This window comes from Nematolebias whitei, chromosome 14 (assembly GCF_014905685.2).
Source record: "Nematolebias whitei isolate Nwh7 chromosome 14, NemWhi1, whole genome shotgun sequence".
Classification (NCBI taxonomy): domain Eukaryota; kingdom Metazoa; phylum Chordata; class Actinopteri; order Cyprinodontiformes; family Rivulidae; genus Nematolebias; species Nematolebias whitei.
In genome coordinates this window covers 39,546,603-39,562,879 of record NC_056511.1, presented here as the reverse complement: position 1 = coordinate 39,562,879, position 16,277 = coordinate 39,546,603, and the positions used below count along the sequence as shown (strand labels likewise).

Genomic DNA, 16,277 nt, shown 5'->3' with positions numbered 1-16,277 from the left:
TGTTGTATTGTATACCTGGATTATTGAGCATGGACTTTTTTGGTTTTAATGATTTGTTCAGATCAAAAACAATATTACTGCTACGACTTCAGGACAGACATTCCTTCAATGCTTTGTCAGTTTTGGGTTAATTTACTGATAAAAATGTGATGAAAGTTGTTTCTCTATATTCGTAAAAAAAATCAGGAAAGTTCAACGAACGCCTGTTGAAGGCAGACGTAATGGGATATTCTCCATCTGAAAACTTTCACTTGTCCCACCGATAACGTCTGATCTGCTCAAGATAATTTAATAGAACTTCAAACACACATGCATCATTAACAGATGGAGTGTAGTGTGCACTGTTCACCATCTCGGATTTAAGGTCAAGGTCACAAATTAAGGTCAAAGTTAAAACCAGGTCTTTGCTTTCCATTCCATAACTTCTGATCCGCTCAAGAAAATTTAACCCAAAAAATACAAATTAGTTCCAACACTGCACGGCATGTCACCTCCACTTTTCATCACCGTAGCTCCAAGGCCAAGACCACAAATTAAGGTCAAAGGTTATACCTTGTATTTGTTTGTCCGAGCCATGTATCAACTGCTACATGTTGCTGTACAACAGTTTGTTGACGAGCGTCTAATGTGCTGTGTGCAGTACAGTAGTCCCTCGCTACTTCACGATTGGTTTATCGGGGATTCGCTCTATCGCGGTTTTTCAAAATAAGAGTAGACATGACACACAATTGGCTTATTGATGGATGAGCCGCACGATCGGTATGAAATTTTTATTTAAAATAAATTATTTTAAATTATTTAGCACCTCCTGCAGCTTTGTGCAGCCCTTACTGCTGCAGGATAAACTTCTTGCTGCCGTTAAACAGTTGATCATATGCTCAGCGTGCAGAGCGGAGAAGTGGGCGTGGCCAAGAGCGCTTGCAGGTGGCAAAGAGCAGAAGAGGCAGGGAGCTGAAATCATGACATTCTGTGCTCTTTTAGAGAGTTTAGAGTTTACAAACATTGTTTAGAATATTGCAAGAGTGTGGGATGGGTTTAAAATGCCTTAATATATACAGGTATACGTATTTAAATAAATACTAAAATAAACTACTACTTGTACTACTATTCCTAATTTGCGGTTTTTCACTTATCGCGGGTCTTCAGGGTACGGATCCTCGCGATAAACGAGGGACTACTGTACTCTTGTTACCTTTAAGCCCGAGGGCTTAAATAACCATTATACAAACGTGGATTCAACTTTTGTGTTGTATTTTGTTTTGGACGATCCATTTGCAGTCGTCTTTATTTTCTCTGTCTCTGCTCTGCTTCAGATCCATCAGTCAAACAGACCATTGTGGAGGATTACGGTTCGACCTGTCCACAAGGCTATAAAAGATTTAACAGAACTCACTGTCAAGGTAACCTGGCTCACGTTTCAACTTGCTTTATTTATTTTTTTTAGCTTTAAAAATCAGCATTTTCTTGATTTAAATGTGCTATATCAGATCTTCATCAAACTATTTATCAGTGGTGTAAAGTCTTCATTTGTCACATCTTTCCTCCCGACCCCGAAGACATCAACGAGTGCTCCCTGCAGGGCGTCTGTCAGAACGGAGAATGCCTCAACACTCTGGGTAGTTTCAAATGTTCCTGCAAGTCCGGGTTTTTCTTGGAGAGAAATCGATGTGTTGGTGAGCGAGAGGTTTTACTCCCAAACGAAGAGTTTTGCTTCACATTGCCATCATAAATGAAACCTGCCTGGTTGCGTCCTCTGTTAGAGTCTGCGCCCGAGCTGGCCCAGTGCTTCCGGATCGCGTCAGAGTCCAGGGGCTGCGAGCACCCTCTGCAGAACCAGATCACCAGGGAGATGTGCTGCTGCACGGTGGGCAAAGCCTGGGGCAGTAAATGTGAAAAGTGTCCTCAGGTGGGCACAGGTGAGTCCCTCTTAATGAACCGTGCCTCAGATCAGACATCTACCTGCATGTATGCAAATATGTTCACAGTGAGATGGATCTTTTATATTAAAATCACACATTTACTGACTTTTAGTGAATATACCTTGAATTGTGCAGCTTGAACAGAGGTTGTAAGTCCGAGGTGTTTCAATGGGTTTGCTCCATTTTCTGAAATATTTATGCACTTCTGGATTGATTGATTGATTGATTTTTGATCCAGTCAATTTAGTGATGTCAGTTTGTCTCCATTTTTTTCTTCCCTATTGAATATCATGAGAAAAATGTGAAAATATTCAGCAGTGAGTGAAAACAGTGCTTGCAGCCACACTTTGATCTGATTCACTTGATAAAAATCTTGTTACCATGGTGATAAGTTTGTCCTCTAAAACTATGAGAAAAGGTAAATACCCATGACATTTCTATAGGTCTTATATAGAGTTGCATTCGGGTCCAAAAAATCTGTCCCGACCCGGCCCCAGCTCGTAGCCATCATTTCTGAACCCCACCCGATCGAACAAATTAACAGTAATTACAAGTCTTAACCCGAAAATAAAACAAAAAACATTTTTAATTAAACTTTGACTGCTAGTTATTAATGGTCGATGGACGTGCGCGGCTGAGTGAAGGGGGCAGAAGATCGGAGCTGAGGAGCCATCAAAGCTCATTAAATGCTTCCCCTGCTTCTGCCTGCACTGGACCCTGCTCTGACATGTCAGATATTTTGTGATCTCACCTGTTCGTTTCGTCGGCCACGCGCGTCCGCTGAGGGCAGCAGCTGAATGATCGTCCATTTGGGCGATGGATTGCCCAAAGGATGAAACTTAACTGAACTTTTTACTTCTTTCAAGGCTGGTCAGCGTGCGGTCAAATGGCAGCGTGTGGCTGGTGATTGTATGGCAAGCCACGTTGCCATATAATTGGATCATCAATCGCACGCGTCTGCTGGCGCAATCAAAAGCCCAAAACTGACCTAAGCACATTATTATGGCCCGGCTCGGTCCGAATCCGGGCTCCGGGTTCGGGTTAGAAATGACAGCTCTAATCTTATATATTGTATTGATTTTATTGTCCACGATGGGGGAGCGAAGAAGGGACTTGGAAATACTCTCCAATCGTCCATCTTGTGAGCTGGATAACTAGGAAAATAAGCAACATGCTGACTTCCACAGTGGTGTGTGGTTGCATCTAGGTGTAGAAAAAGTCACTAGTGACATTTGGGTGATGATGTCAAAATCCAAGATGGCCATCACCATATGTGTAAACAGCCACCACAATCATTTGAGGAAACTATGCGTTCTAGTTTGTATATTGGTTAAAAGCAAAGTTTCCTCAAATGATTGGGGTGGCCGAAGAGTAATCTTTAGTGGCTAAGGCCACCATTGGCCACCCCCTGGCTCCATCATTGCACCTGGTGGTGGATAAAACTGCCCCTTCCACCAGGACTCTGTATCTCCTCAGACAAATAAAAGGAAATCCTCCCTCTCTCCACAGTGTAACTCCTCCCTACTTGAATATCTTGCACCAAAAGCATTAAGGTTTACTTTCATTCCCTGTTCAATTCTGGTCCAGAAAAACACTCATCTCCAAAACTACGAACATTCACCATTCAAACCCTTCAGTGACATCAGGGCACTGCTTGTTTCATTAGTGATATGCTTTGATTTGGTGCAGCTTTTCTCAACTCTGCTCTCAACGTCACAGTTTGTCACCCCACAAGTCCAAGCGGGGGACGTGGTCTTGTTTTAATCATATTTTATCTTCTTGGTGTTTTTACTTCACTCTAAACACGGGGATCGGCTTTAAATATCTTTCAGCGTGTTATTTAAAATAGAGTCAGCATTGAAATAGATTCTAGACATTTTTGATCACAAATTAGCAATTGTTGCTACAAAGACGAGTCTAAAATTCCTTTTAGATTCCAGGAAGTAGTTTTTTTTGTTTGTTTTGTTTAACTGGATTTATTCTTATAACAAGTGACATAAAATACCATTATAAACCAATTTATTTTCCTCTGGTGTGGTTTTCAGTGGCCTTCAGTCAGATCTGCCCTGCAGGGAAAGGATACTTCCTCCAAAGTATAACAGAAACTGTCGCCTTGCCTCCCATCATCTTTCCTCCAAACCGTGAGTGCTTGAACCTCAAATTTTTCTTACTCCGGCAAATCTCAGGTGAGCTCACAGTTTAAATTTTCTTCTGTCATTGTATTTTTCAGCCCCTCTGGTGACGGTAAGACATTAGATCTCTTTGTTCTTTTAAATTTTTCTTGGCTGGTGTGAGATTTATTTTCAGTTTTATTTCAGGAGAAGCCTCCAGACCCGACCACAGCGCAGCAGGTCTCTGTCAGTCCACGTGTACCCGGTAAACACGCCTCCTTTCACATTCACGCACACCCTAAAGAAGATGAAAATGCTAAAAGTGACGACGAGGCTTTCTTGATGCAAACCGACAGTAGAGTGCACAGAAATGTTGCGACTAAAACTCGTGTCACAGTTCCTCCTCGTAACGTTCGTCCTCCTCATGTCTCCTCTGCTGGATCCACAGTTGTTAAACCCACACCTCCTCCACTGGTCCGAATCCACCCGGACAATGACCCCTTCGAAACAGAGACATACAGCCGTGAGTTTCACACAAACTGTTCACTTTCTGATGAGTCCGATTTATGAAAACTACGTCACGTTTCACTAAAAAAATGGGGAAAATCCTGGTCTCCACATTCAGGTGCTGTTCTAACAGATGTGTTTCTCCATGCAGTAATTAACAATGATTTATGATGGATTATTACCTCAAACTTTCAACACAAAAAACAACCCATAAGGATAGAAATCTATAGACATAAGTACATTTGAACTCTGAGTTGAGTGTTTTGCATGCTTCTTATGATGCCTTCAGGCGCCACATGTTCTATGAAGCAACAATCAGCTGTGAGGCTTTGCTCACTCTCGTTCTTCTTTATGAAACAGTATTTTTTACCCTGTTATTTAATAATAAATTACGTGATAAACATTTTGATTCCATAAAAAGGAACACCATACTCACAAAAGAAATCAGTGATGATTTGAAACGAATGCAAGCGTGATAAAAATCATTGTGTTTTCTGCTGCACTCTGTCTCTGATCTTTCTTGAGGGATTTTTTTTATGGTTCTTAAAATACTAAAGTTTTTCCCTTAGCGATGTCTCTTTTCTGACACTTTTAAAAACAATCATAGGTGTTTAAAAAAGCTACAGCAGTGTGAACAAGGCAAACGTAGATAGATTATAGCTGTATATAAACACAATGATCAGCCAAAACATTAAAATAAAATAAAATATTAAGTAAGTCTACTTAACCAGGGCTTTTCCTGCAAACTGGTGTGATCAGAACTTGTGCTAGAAATTGTTTTCTACATAAAAACACATGTTTTTGTTTGTTTTTCCCAATCAGATTACCAAGATCTTTACTGTACATCAATTACCGTATTTTCCGGATTATACGTCGCTCCGGAGTATAGGTCGCATCGGTCAAAAAATGCCTCATGAAGAGGAAAAAAACATTTATGAGTCACTTCAGAGTTTAAGTTGCATTTATTTATTAGTGTATTTCACAAAGTGCAAGAACAGGCATTTAATCTGAAGTAGCAATAACACACAGAACATACCTGGGATCCTGAACAGACTTAATTAACATAACAAGCCAACAAGTCTGACAAGCAAGTTACCGGTAAAACCAAAAAAGTCCATGCTCAATAATCCAGGTATACAATCCAACAATTTTCAGTCAGGTCATCTGGAAAGTTTCCTTTTTTTTTGCTGAAACGTTTCACCTTCCATCCAGAAGGCTTCATCAGTCAAGGAAACACACAACAAAACTGATTATTCCCCCAAACAGCTTACTCCAAAGTGGAACAAACCAGTTATGTTGGTGCTAAGATGGCGTCTTTGGCACGCCCCTCCTCTGATGCCGGCCCTCTTCCTCGTCGACAGTCATGTCATACTGGTTCAAAATCAAAAAAGTCCATGCTCAATAATCCAGGTATACAATCCAACAATTTTCAGTCAGGTCATCTGGACAGTTTCTTTTTTTGTGCTGAAACGTCCAAGTTACCGGTAAATTCACCAATCTCATTCCACATCACTGAATCCATTAAATTCTTCATCCTCGGTGTCGCTTCTCTATAGTTGTAAAAAGCCTTGACTCTAGGCCCTAGAGGGCCCTCTCACAGCTGCAAATGGTAATGTTTACTTTTAGGTTCATGTCAGTATGAATGAATATTTTAATGCGTTAGTCAAAATTGCATCATGAATAGGGAAAAAAAACAAATATAAGTCGCTTCGGACTATACGTCGCAGGACTGGCCAAACTATGAAATAAAGTGTGACGTAAAGTCCGGAAAATACGGTAAAATATTTTTGGGACGATGTCCGTTTCTCCCAATGATTTAACAAAATAAAGATATCAATGCAGACAGTATTTGGCCCTCTGAGGACTGGCATTGTGGTTTGTTTGTCACAATAACTTCATCGGATTAGACTTTGAGAAATATGGAGGCCGTTATAATGTTTTGTGAGACATTCTTTAATCATTTTTGTGGTATTTATACTGTAACTGGATAAAACTGCCACTGTAGACTAGTGTTGTTACCATGCGAAGTGTTTCCGTTATCAGCTAAAGTACTCAGGCGAGTGTCAAAGGGTCAGTTTAACCTGAGTTAATATGCAGGTTACCAAGTGGTTTTAATGTACCGACAGACATTCATATTATGTACACACATACATACATACACATATATACATACAAACATGTATACTGTATTTACATACATACAGTATGTGTGTAAATACACACAGATATACATATACTGTATATACATATATGCATGCATAGGTGTGCATTATATGACACTGTTCTTTATTTGTTCCCTCTTCGAAGAGGAGACAGATGAGTGTGGGCAAAGCAGAAGTATTTGCGGTCGTGGAGAGTGTGAGAACAGCGCAAACGGCCACATCTGTCACTGTTTCCCCGGCTACCGTCTCAACCCGCAGAAGAACATCTGTGAGGGTAAGAGAGAGCATCTGAGAAACAAGACAAACTTCTCATTTGCATTATTTGGAGTGACTGTTCTTGGGAAAAACAGGTGATTTTGGTTACAGGAAATTAGTTTACTTGCTTGCCGCTGTGAAAGTTTAGGTAGTAATGGAATTGCCTGTTTGTGTGTCTATTTGTGTGTTAGCAAAATATCTTGTGAACCACTGCATGAACTTCAATGAAACTCTCAGAAAATAACTTTTAGATGTACCTCGACAACTGATTATCTTTTGGCGTCAGCTTGATTCAAGATGGCCGCCACAGCTAATCAACCATTGCAAACACAAAAAAATGCTATAACTCAATTTTCAGGCAGCACGACAGCTCAGTGGTTATCGCTGTTGCCTCACAGCGAGAAGGTCCTGTGTTCGATAACTGGTTTGGACCTTGGGTCTTTCTGTGTGGAGTTTGCACACATAGTTTACTCGGGTTTCCTCCCACTGTCCAAAAATACATGAATTATAGGCTGCTCAACTGCTCACGTTTGACCAAATATGACTTAATCCCTGATTAGATGTGATGGGTCACATATGTTGTGCATTGTAAATTTAATCTTTGGCTTTTTTTCAGGTCAAACACGTGACTTGAGCCTTAAGATAATTTAAAAGTAGACTGAAAACCACCTCTCACTGAGGCACTTTGTTCAAATGTTGCTGAGAAGTAACTATAATTAAAAGTATCTTAAAGTGTCTGTGACATCAAATTTTCCGAACCAACATGAATGCATTTTTGAAAAGACAACATTAATAAAGTATTGCAAAAAGAAATCTCACACCATTAGACAGTCAGTTGTTGAGATATTCTCATGCACAGTAACAGGAAGTGATGTCACAGGGAAACGCCTGCGTGTTAACAGAGCATTGTAACAATGTCTAAAAACACAGACACTAGAGAAGAGTGTGATGTTTCTTTACATATTTTTGAGTCTATCAGAGAGAAGAAGGGTCAAAGTTCAGATAATGTTTGAATGAACAAAGACCAGGAAGTTCCTGTTTTTAGAGTTCCCTTTTGATGTCACTTCCTGTTTCACTTTAGCCACACAAAGTTCAAAATAAAATATGCCTGTTATGTGACAAAATGGGTAAAATCTTGTGTATTATGTCAAATTTCTTTAATTTTAAGATGTTTATTTCCACTTTTTGTATTTGTGGGAAATGCATGCCACAGATACTTTAAAGAGTATGAATTTTGGTCTCTGTATAGCTTTTTACTGCTTTTATGTAATATCCAGCAACATTTGTTTCCATCATGTTCCTTTTCTCACCAACACTCACTCCTGCTGCCCAGACGATAACGAGTGTGAATCGGAGCCTTGCGGCCACGGTAGAGGCCGTTGTGTCAACACAGAAGGGACGTACAAATGCCACTGTCGGCCAGGTTATAAACACCTGGTGCTGCATGGAAGACTTAAGTGCACAGGTACAGCAAGCAAGCAGACTGCTAGATGTGGTAATCCTTGAATATCAAGCCAACTCTAACCTTCTTGTTTTGCAGATGTGAACGAATGCCTTAAACAGGACATCTGCGGTGTTGGAGGTCGCTGTGTGAACTTGCTTGGTTCCTATAAATGTGAATGTCACAGCGGCTTCAGGGCCAAGTCACACCGGTATCCAGCCTGTGAAGGTAAAAAAAGAGTGTCATTAAAGAAATTCCAGTTAATTATTATTACTTGTCACTATAATCTTCCATCTGTGTCCTGTCTGTTTTTTAACACAACTTTTACACATTTGTTTCAGATATTAATGAGTGTTTGAGTCCAGATTCTTGTCCTAATGAGCAGTGTGAGAACACGCCAGGCTCTTATGAGTGTGTGCCTTGTTTACCTGGTTATGAGGCCCATGCTGGCACCTGCTATGGTGAGAAGACCCCCATTGATTGGCTAAATTGATCATCTATTAACTCGTTGTTCAAATGTCTTTTTGTGTTTTGTTTTAAGTGTAAGTTAAATTTTTTTCAGGAGGGCAAAAGGTTATGAGGGCAAAAGGAGTGAAAAGGTTATGAGCAAATAACATCTTACCTTTTGTAAATAGCCCTTTAAATGACCTCAGTTCAGATAAATAAAGTTTAATTCTCCAGTTTAATTTGGCTTTATTATTATTTTACTTATGAAGCATTTCAAAATAACCAAATAGGGCTAAGGAGCTGTACAAAACTATTAATAAAAGCCATAACATCAATCACAGAACATCAAATACAGTAAAATGACAAAGATGTGGTGGCAAAAGGACTAAACTTTGCCATCTCCCCACAAGAAATACCTGTTGTGGAACTAATCACGGCCACTGAATCTGCGATTAGGAATAACAACTTGACGGAAGCAGAGGTTGAACAACTCAGAATGAAAATATCAGCAACCCTCTCCTGTGCCAAACTGCCTCCTTCAAATATCACACCACAGGAAAGGAAAGCTGTAACATCACTCAGCCAGGACCAAAACATCACCATTTTACCAGCTGATAAAGGAAGATGCACGGTGGTCCTCAACACTTCTGATTACCAGGAAAAAATAACTACACTACTGAGCAACAGCAACACCTACAAGACTCTGAAGAGGGAGCCAACTAGCACCTATAAAAAGAGTCACAGATTACCTGCAAAAACTTGAAAAGGCGAAAACAATCAATCGATCATTGTATTATAAATTGTACCCAGGGGAAGCAACAGCTAAGGCTGCGGACTGCTCGGCCTTATGGTACTCCTCAGGTGCCTCTGAAACACCTCCAGCCAACAAGGCCCAATAGGTCTTCTTCTTCAGCTTGACAGCCTCCCTAACCCGTGGTGTCCACCACCAAGCTCTAGGATGGCCACCGCGAGAAACACCAACAACCTTGAGGCCACAGCTCAAGGCAGCCAACTTAACAATTGAGGCCGAAACATGACCCACTCAGACTCAATGTCCACCGCCTCAGCTGGGATGCAGTTAAAACTCTTCTAGAGGTATGAGTTGAAGATCTTTCTGACAGGTTCTTCTGCCTGGCATTCCCAGCAAAATCTCACTACATGTTTGGATCTACCGGGTCTGTCCGGCATCTTCCTTCACCATCTAATCCAACTCACTACCAGGCGGTGATCAGTTGACAGTTCAGATCCTCTCTTTGCCCGAGTGTCCAAAACAAATGGCCACAAATCTGATGACACAACTACAAAGTCAATCATCAATCTATGGCCCAGGGCATCCTGGTGCCAAGTGCACTTATGGACACCCTTATGTTCGAACATGGTGTTTGTGATGGACAAACATTGACTAGCACATAAGTCCAACAACAGAACACAGCTCAGATTCAGATCAGAGAGGCTGTTCCTCCCAGTCATGCCCCTCCAGGTCACATTGTCATTACTCACGTGGGCATTGACGTCCCCCAGCAGAATAAAGGAGTCCCCAGCTAGAGCACCTTCCAGCACCCCTGCCAAGGACTCCAAGAAGGCAAGATACTCTGAACTGCCATTTGGCACATAGGCACAAACAAACGTCAGAGCCCATCCCCCACCCGAAAGCTCAGGGAAACTACCTCTCATATACCAGGGAAAACTCCAAGACACAAGCACCAAGTCAGGGGGCTAAAAGTAGACCCCCATCAGTTTGGTGCCTCTCACCATGGGAAACTCCAGAGTGGAATAAGGTCCAGCCCCTATCAAGGAAATTGGTTCTGGAGCCCATTCTGTGCTTCAAGGTGAGCCCAACTATATCTAGTCCGTACCGCTCGACCTCACGCACAAGCTCAGACTCCTTCCCCACCAGAGAGGTCGCGTTCCATGTCCCAAGAACCAGTTTTGGTAAGCCAGGGCCAGAGCGCCAAGGTACCTACCTTCAGCCACTGCCTTCAGCCACTGCCCTTGGAGTCATGCACCCGACTTGTATGACCCCTTCCTTGTGGTGGGCCCACAGGAAGGAAAAACCCATGTTGCTTGTTTGGGGTGAGCCCAACCATGCCCCATCGGTAAAGAACTGGTCACTATGGGCTCGCCAAAGAACCCCTCCCCCAGGCCTGGCTTCAGGGTGGAGTCCCGGTAGCCCACATCTGGGCAAAGCACAATGAGCCCCTTATTGTTTTCTGACCATATTAGTTTTGGAATCACTCTTTGTCTGGCCTGTCACCAGGGACCAATCTGTCTTGGGAGACCCTAACAGGGGCAATTACAATTTCCCCCGACATCATAGCTCCTAGAATTATTCAGGCACACAAACTCCTCCACCACAATAAGGTGGCTTTTCAAGAAGGAGTCAAAATTAAAAAAAATTTAATCCACATGAATTGATGAACGACCATATTAATGAGCTAATGGCTAGTCTAAGTGTAACTGAGAAAATTGTATTGCTGCCATCCTAAAAAATAAATCTCTAAAATTTAAAGATTCATGCAAACAATACATTTTCTAACGTTTCATTGCTGACAGCTTTGCAATACTCGATAATGCAAAATGTTCTGGTTATCTGCAAGAGTAGATAGTAGCAGCAGCTGGCTGTACCACTTCCTGTGCAGCCCGGGGCACTTCCAAAGGGAATATCATAACATTTCTTCTAGAATAACCTTTTAATGCGAAACTGATATTGATGTGAAGGTTTATAAAAAGTGTTCAGAGGAACCACTTCTGTTTCTTTAAACTAAGGTCATTCAAATATGTAAATATATAAATATGGAAGGTCAAAGGTAGTGTTGTATCTGAACACAACCAACCTCTTCTTCATATATCACCAGACATTAATGAGTGTCTGAAGCCCAACATCTGTCCTAACGGCCGCTGCGAGAACCTACCCGGAACTTACCGATGCCTCTGCAACGAGGGCTTCCTCCATTCAGCAGACAGCAAGAATTGTGGCGGTAAGTAATGTTCACATATCAATCACATTAACCTCATATATATATAAGGCTTTTTCTTTAATAAATCTGTTTTTTTAATGGTTGTTTTGAAACAGACATTGACGAGTGTGCAGATGTTCGGCTGTGTGCTTACGGTCACTGCATCAACACAGAAGGCTCCTTTAAGTGCCATTGTTACCCAGGATATCAGCGCACGCAGGAGGGTAGCCACTGTGAAGGTACAACTCACTTCAGAACCCATCTGTTTCTATAGTGTCAATGGCAAACAGCCTGTAAATGTTATCTGATGTAAAATGTATATATTTTGCTCCCTGTCGCAAAGCCAAATGGGAAATGCTCACCCCTTGTCCATCCATCTGCCTTGTGAGCTGGACAATTAAAAAAATAGGTGCGGTATCGACTTCCACTTTGGTGTGTGGTTGCATCTAGGTTTAAGAAATGTCCCTTTTGAAAACTGGGTTGCCAAGTCAAAATCCAAGATGGCCACCTTATTTATAAATATATTTGTGTGTGTGTGTGTGTGTGTGTAGACCAGTCACCCCTAGCATTTGAAGAAACTAGATTTGGATGGTCAAAGATTAATCTATGGTGACCAAGGCCACCATTGGCCACCCCCTGGCTCCACCATTGTACCTGGCAGTGGATAAAATTGCTCCCTCCGCTTCCCAGGCTCCGACACTCTGCGCTGCCTCGGACACGGAAAAAAACCCTCCCTCTGTTCTTCTCCACATTGTAAATCCTCTCCACTAGAATATCTTGCACCAAAAACATTAAGGTTTATTTGCACTCACTGTTCAATTTGAGTCCAGAAAAACACTCATCTTCAAAACCACATTCACTATTCAAATCCCTCAGTGACGGGGGACATCGGTGTATGGCTAATTTATTTCAGTAACTGATAATTAAATGATTTTGAGACCAACAATAATTTTTCACACTTTATGGACTGATGTATAAACAATACAAACAAACAAAAACTTTGTGCATGTCTTTTCTGGCACACAAATCTGAGTGAAAATGTGCGCATTTCAGATGATGTGAACACACCTCAACTCGGCCCTGATACAGAAAATGAAGTGGAACAAATGGAAAAGTAGAATTTCTGGGAAAAAATACACATGTCCCTCTGCCTAGCATGCCAGTTTTTACACAAAGAACTCACATGATCCGTTAGCAGTCAGTGTTTATGTTGGGTGTGATTCTTGACGACTACCACCCCAATTTTTTTAGCTCAGTATCTGTAAAATTGTCTGAGGTAGGTTGTACCTGGGTCTGTGATGGTTTAAAATGAGAAGATGTTAGGAACACTTTACTATTTGGATAAATCAGTCCTTCTCAAATAGTGGGATGCGCCCCCCTGGGGGGGCCCGGGGCAATGCCAGGGGGGGTGCTTGTGACCTGGAGAACATGCTTTTTTTTGGCCACAGGGAGTAGTTTTATTTTTTTTATTTTTTTTACCATTCTCATTTTGTCTCGTGCGTTCCAGCAGCTGTTTGCTCGTATCTCTCAGACGTACTCTAAAGTTATGAACAAATATGGCTGCCTTGTCGTTTTGGGAGCCATGCATGAACCGTGTCGCTCGACTCGCTCCCCTCTGCTTCTGAAACATAAACTCAGAAACCTCCTCTGTTTTTATGTCCATGCGCTCTGGACGTCACTCGCAGCTCGCATGCAACAAAGAGTAAACTCAAGCGAGAGCGACACCTGCCCCTTCTTTCCTCTTTCGCGTTGACAAAATGTTTTAGTTTTATCGATGAGTGTGCTCATTGATCCTGACTTCCTCGTTTTGATTTTAAAAAAATAATAATAATATTACAAATTGTTTTATTCATTTTTTTTATTTTTAGGTCAAAGTGTTTTATATAACACTCATGAGTTAAAATGTTGCTGATCAATTTGGATTTATTATTATTTACTGATTATATATATTTTTTATTTTTCAGTATCAAATGGCCAAAAATGTTTACAGTTTAAATAAGGATTTAATTTTTTTTTCAGGCAAATTGATGCACTTTAATTACTTTCTCTTATAGACTAAAAAGTTTAAAAAGTTATTCTTCATTTTTAACTTAATGTTAATAAGGACACATTGTTATGCAGAGGTGTGCTTATAACAATTTTATAGACAAATTATACTATTTATAGTTGCGGCGGAGAGTTGGGGGGGCACGAAATGTTTACGTCTTCCTAGGGGGGTATAACAGAAAATAATTGAGAAGCACTGGTATAAATCAACACTCCAGACACGGGTTGAAATTCAACCCGGCTGATTGCAGATAAGTCGATGCTTTTAGAAGAAGATTCAGTTTCACCATCACAAGTTTCACATTTGAATGTTGTCGTCCCTCCAGATATTAATGAGTGTGAGCGGACATCCAGCTGCCTCCGGGGCCGCTGCATCAACAGCATGGGCTCATACCACTGTGAGTGCCAGAAGGGATACACCCTGATTGGAGGCAGGGAATGTCAAGGTCAGTCTCTTCATTTGCCAATACAGCACAAGTAACTTTCTAGTTTTTCTTCACCTATGTAAAGGCGAATGGTAGTCTAAGTTAAAGTAAAAATTGAAAACAGAGTGTTATTTATTAATTTAATTTCTTGTGGTTTGTGGTAAAGCTGCAACACTTTGGACTGCAACAAATCCTTAGAGCTGCATGATTTTCATTTCAGACATTGACGAATGTGCTGTAGACAGGAATCTCTGCCAGCCCTATGGCTCATGTGAGAACAGACTTGGCTCGTACGTATGCGTCTGCAATCACGGTTATGTCCTCTCAGAGGACAGACACAGCTGTGAGGGTAAGCCTGCTCTGATTTATTTTGCTCATATGTTAGAATCCCATTCCTCTGAGTGCCAAACATCAAATTCCTGCATGCTCCAAAACTTGAAACCATATCCGAACCATATAAGTCAAATATTGTCACATCCTGTACCTGCCCCCAAACACTTTGAAGCATTAGCATTAAAAAACAAGAGCGATTAAAGTCTTAAAGAGTGATGAGATGTACACACCTCAGCCTCAGTTTTCTGGCTCTTTCTCGCATCATTTTGCAGCCGTTCAAGTGTTGACAGATGAGAAGAAGGAGTGCTACCTGAACCTCGATGATACGGTGTTCTGCGACAGCGTTCTGGCTATTAACGTCACCAAACAGGAGTGTTGCTGCTCCATTGGAATGGGATGGGGAGATCACTGTGAGATCCACCCCTGCCCTGTCTCCCACTCGGGTACTTTTATTTGCATAAAAAAAAATTATGTTTTTTTTTTTTTTTTTACACATTGTTTTATTTATCTAAAAAAGTTAAATCTGATCCTCTGGACATTCAAAAAAACAAAACAAAGCAAAACAACAAAAAAATGTAGAAACGTTTCGTCTCTCATCCGAGAGACTTCCTCAGTCTGAGGAGCTGTATTCAGCTCAGTCTCTTAAATAGCACCTTCTCAGGGTGGATCAACCAGTTTTGCTGCTGACAACCAAAACCAGCTGATCACATGCTCAAGAAGGACCATCAGCCTAACAATGGATCATTAGCACACTGATGGCTGTTTACTGTTCACAGAGGGCTGAGTGATACTAGCAATCACAGCATTGTAAGAGGGGGACAGTTGAACCCGGAGGCCTCCACCCCTGTTTAACGATGGACGATTTCTTTTCACAAAGATGGTCTCCTTTACTCCTCTCTCAAACCATCGTTCCTCTCTGTCCAGGATGTGAACATCTTCATCCCTGAAAGAGTGACCGTCTACACTCATCTCCAGGCCAGCGGTCACTATTTTAGAAGACTGAGCTGAATACAGCTCCTCAGACTGAGGAAGTCTCTCGGATGAGAGACGAAACGTTTCTACATTTTTTTGTTGTTTTGCTTTGTTTTGTTTTTTTGAATGTCCAGAGGACCAGATTTAACTTTTTTAGATTTTTCTACCTGGATTATTGAGCATGCATCAGGATATTGTTTTATTTACTTTTTCCCCTCTTAACACAGCTGAGTTCCACTTCCTTTGTCCACACGGTCAAGGCTTCTACAGTGAGGAACAAATCCAGTACAGCCTGCCTGCGTATCATGGTAAATATTATATAACTTCACTTTCAATCAGGGGCACCACCAAGGATGGTCGGGGGGGAGGGGGTACTGCACACCCCTAAAATATTGGTTCCCACCCCCACCCCCACCCCACTGGCCCTCCTTAACCAGACAATTATATATTGTTGAGCCCAAATATTTTGCTTGGTCTGCATTTTTATTTCCCCCTAGATATTTAGGATTGGTAGACCCTCATAAATGTAAAAATAAGCATTATTTTTTAAGCAATTAGGAATTACAAATATAAATATATATCTTTATTTAAAAAAAAAAAAAAACATTGATCAATCTAAAACCAATGTCTTCATCATTAGGATCCAGGTCTCTGAGTTTATATATATATATATATTTTTTTTTTTTTTTTTTTTTTTTTTTT

At 41.1% G+C, this 16,277-nt stretch overlaps 1 protein-coding gene across 1 annotated transcript in view; it reads left to right on the top strand.

Annotated features, from left to right (window-relative positions):
* The window catches only part of ltbp3 (latent transforming growth factor beta binding protein 3), a 68,830-nt gene that overhangs the window by 42,917 nt on the left and 9,636 nt on the right, over positions 1-16,277 (top strand). The window contains exons 2-18 of the mRNA XM_037687694.1: positions 1,314-1,400; positions 1,557-1,673; positions 1,761-1,916; positions 3,965-4,060; positions 4,150-4,163; positions 4,238-4,295; positions 4,479-4,553; positions 6,845-6,973; positions 8,288-8,419; positions 8,495-8,623; positions 8,737-8,856; positions 11,698-11,820; positions 11,916-12,038; positions 14,172-14,291; positions 14,491-14,619; positions 14,876-15,046; positions 15,803-15,883. Of these exons, the coding sequence (XP_037543622.1) occupies positions 1,314-1,400; positions 1,557-1,673; positions 1,761-1,916; positions 3,965-4,060; positions 4,150-4,163; positions 4,238-4,295; positions 4,479-4,553; positions 6,845-6,973; positions 8,288-8,419; positions 8,495-8,623; positions 8,737-8,856; positions 11,698-11,820; positions 11,916-12,038; positions 14,172-14,291; positions 14,491-14,619; positions 14,876-15,046; positions 15,803-15,883 (1,860 nt within the window). The remainder of the gene's footprint in view (positions 1-1,313; positions 1,401-1,556; positions 1,674-1,760; positions 1,917-3,964; positions 4,061-4,149; positions 4,164-4,237; positions 4,296-4,478; positions 4,554-6,844; positions 6,974-8,287; positions 8,420-8,494; positions 8,624-8,736; positions 8,857-11,697; positions 11,821-11,915; positions 12,039-14,171; positions 14,292-14,490; positions 14,620-14,875; positions 15,047-15,802; positions 15,884-16,277) is intronic.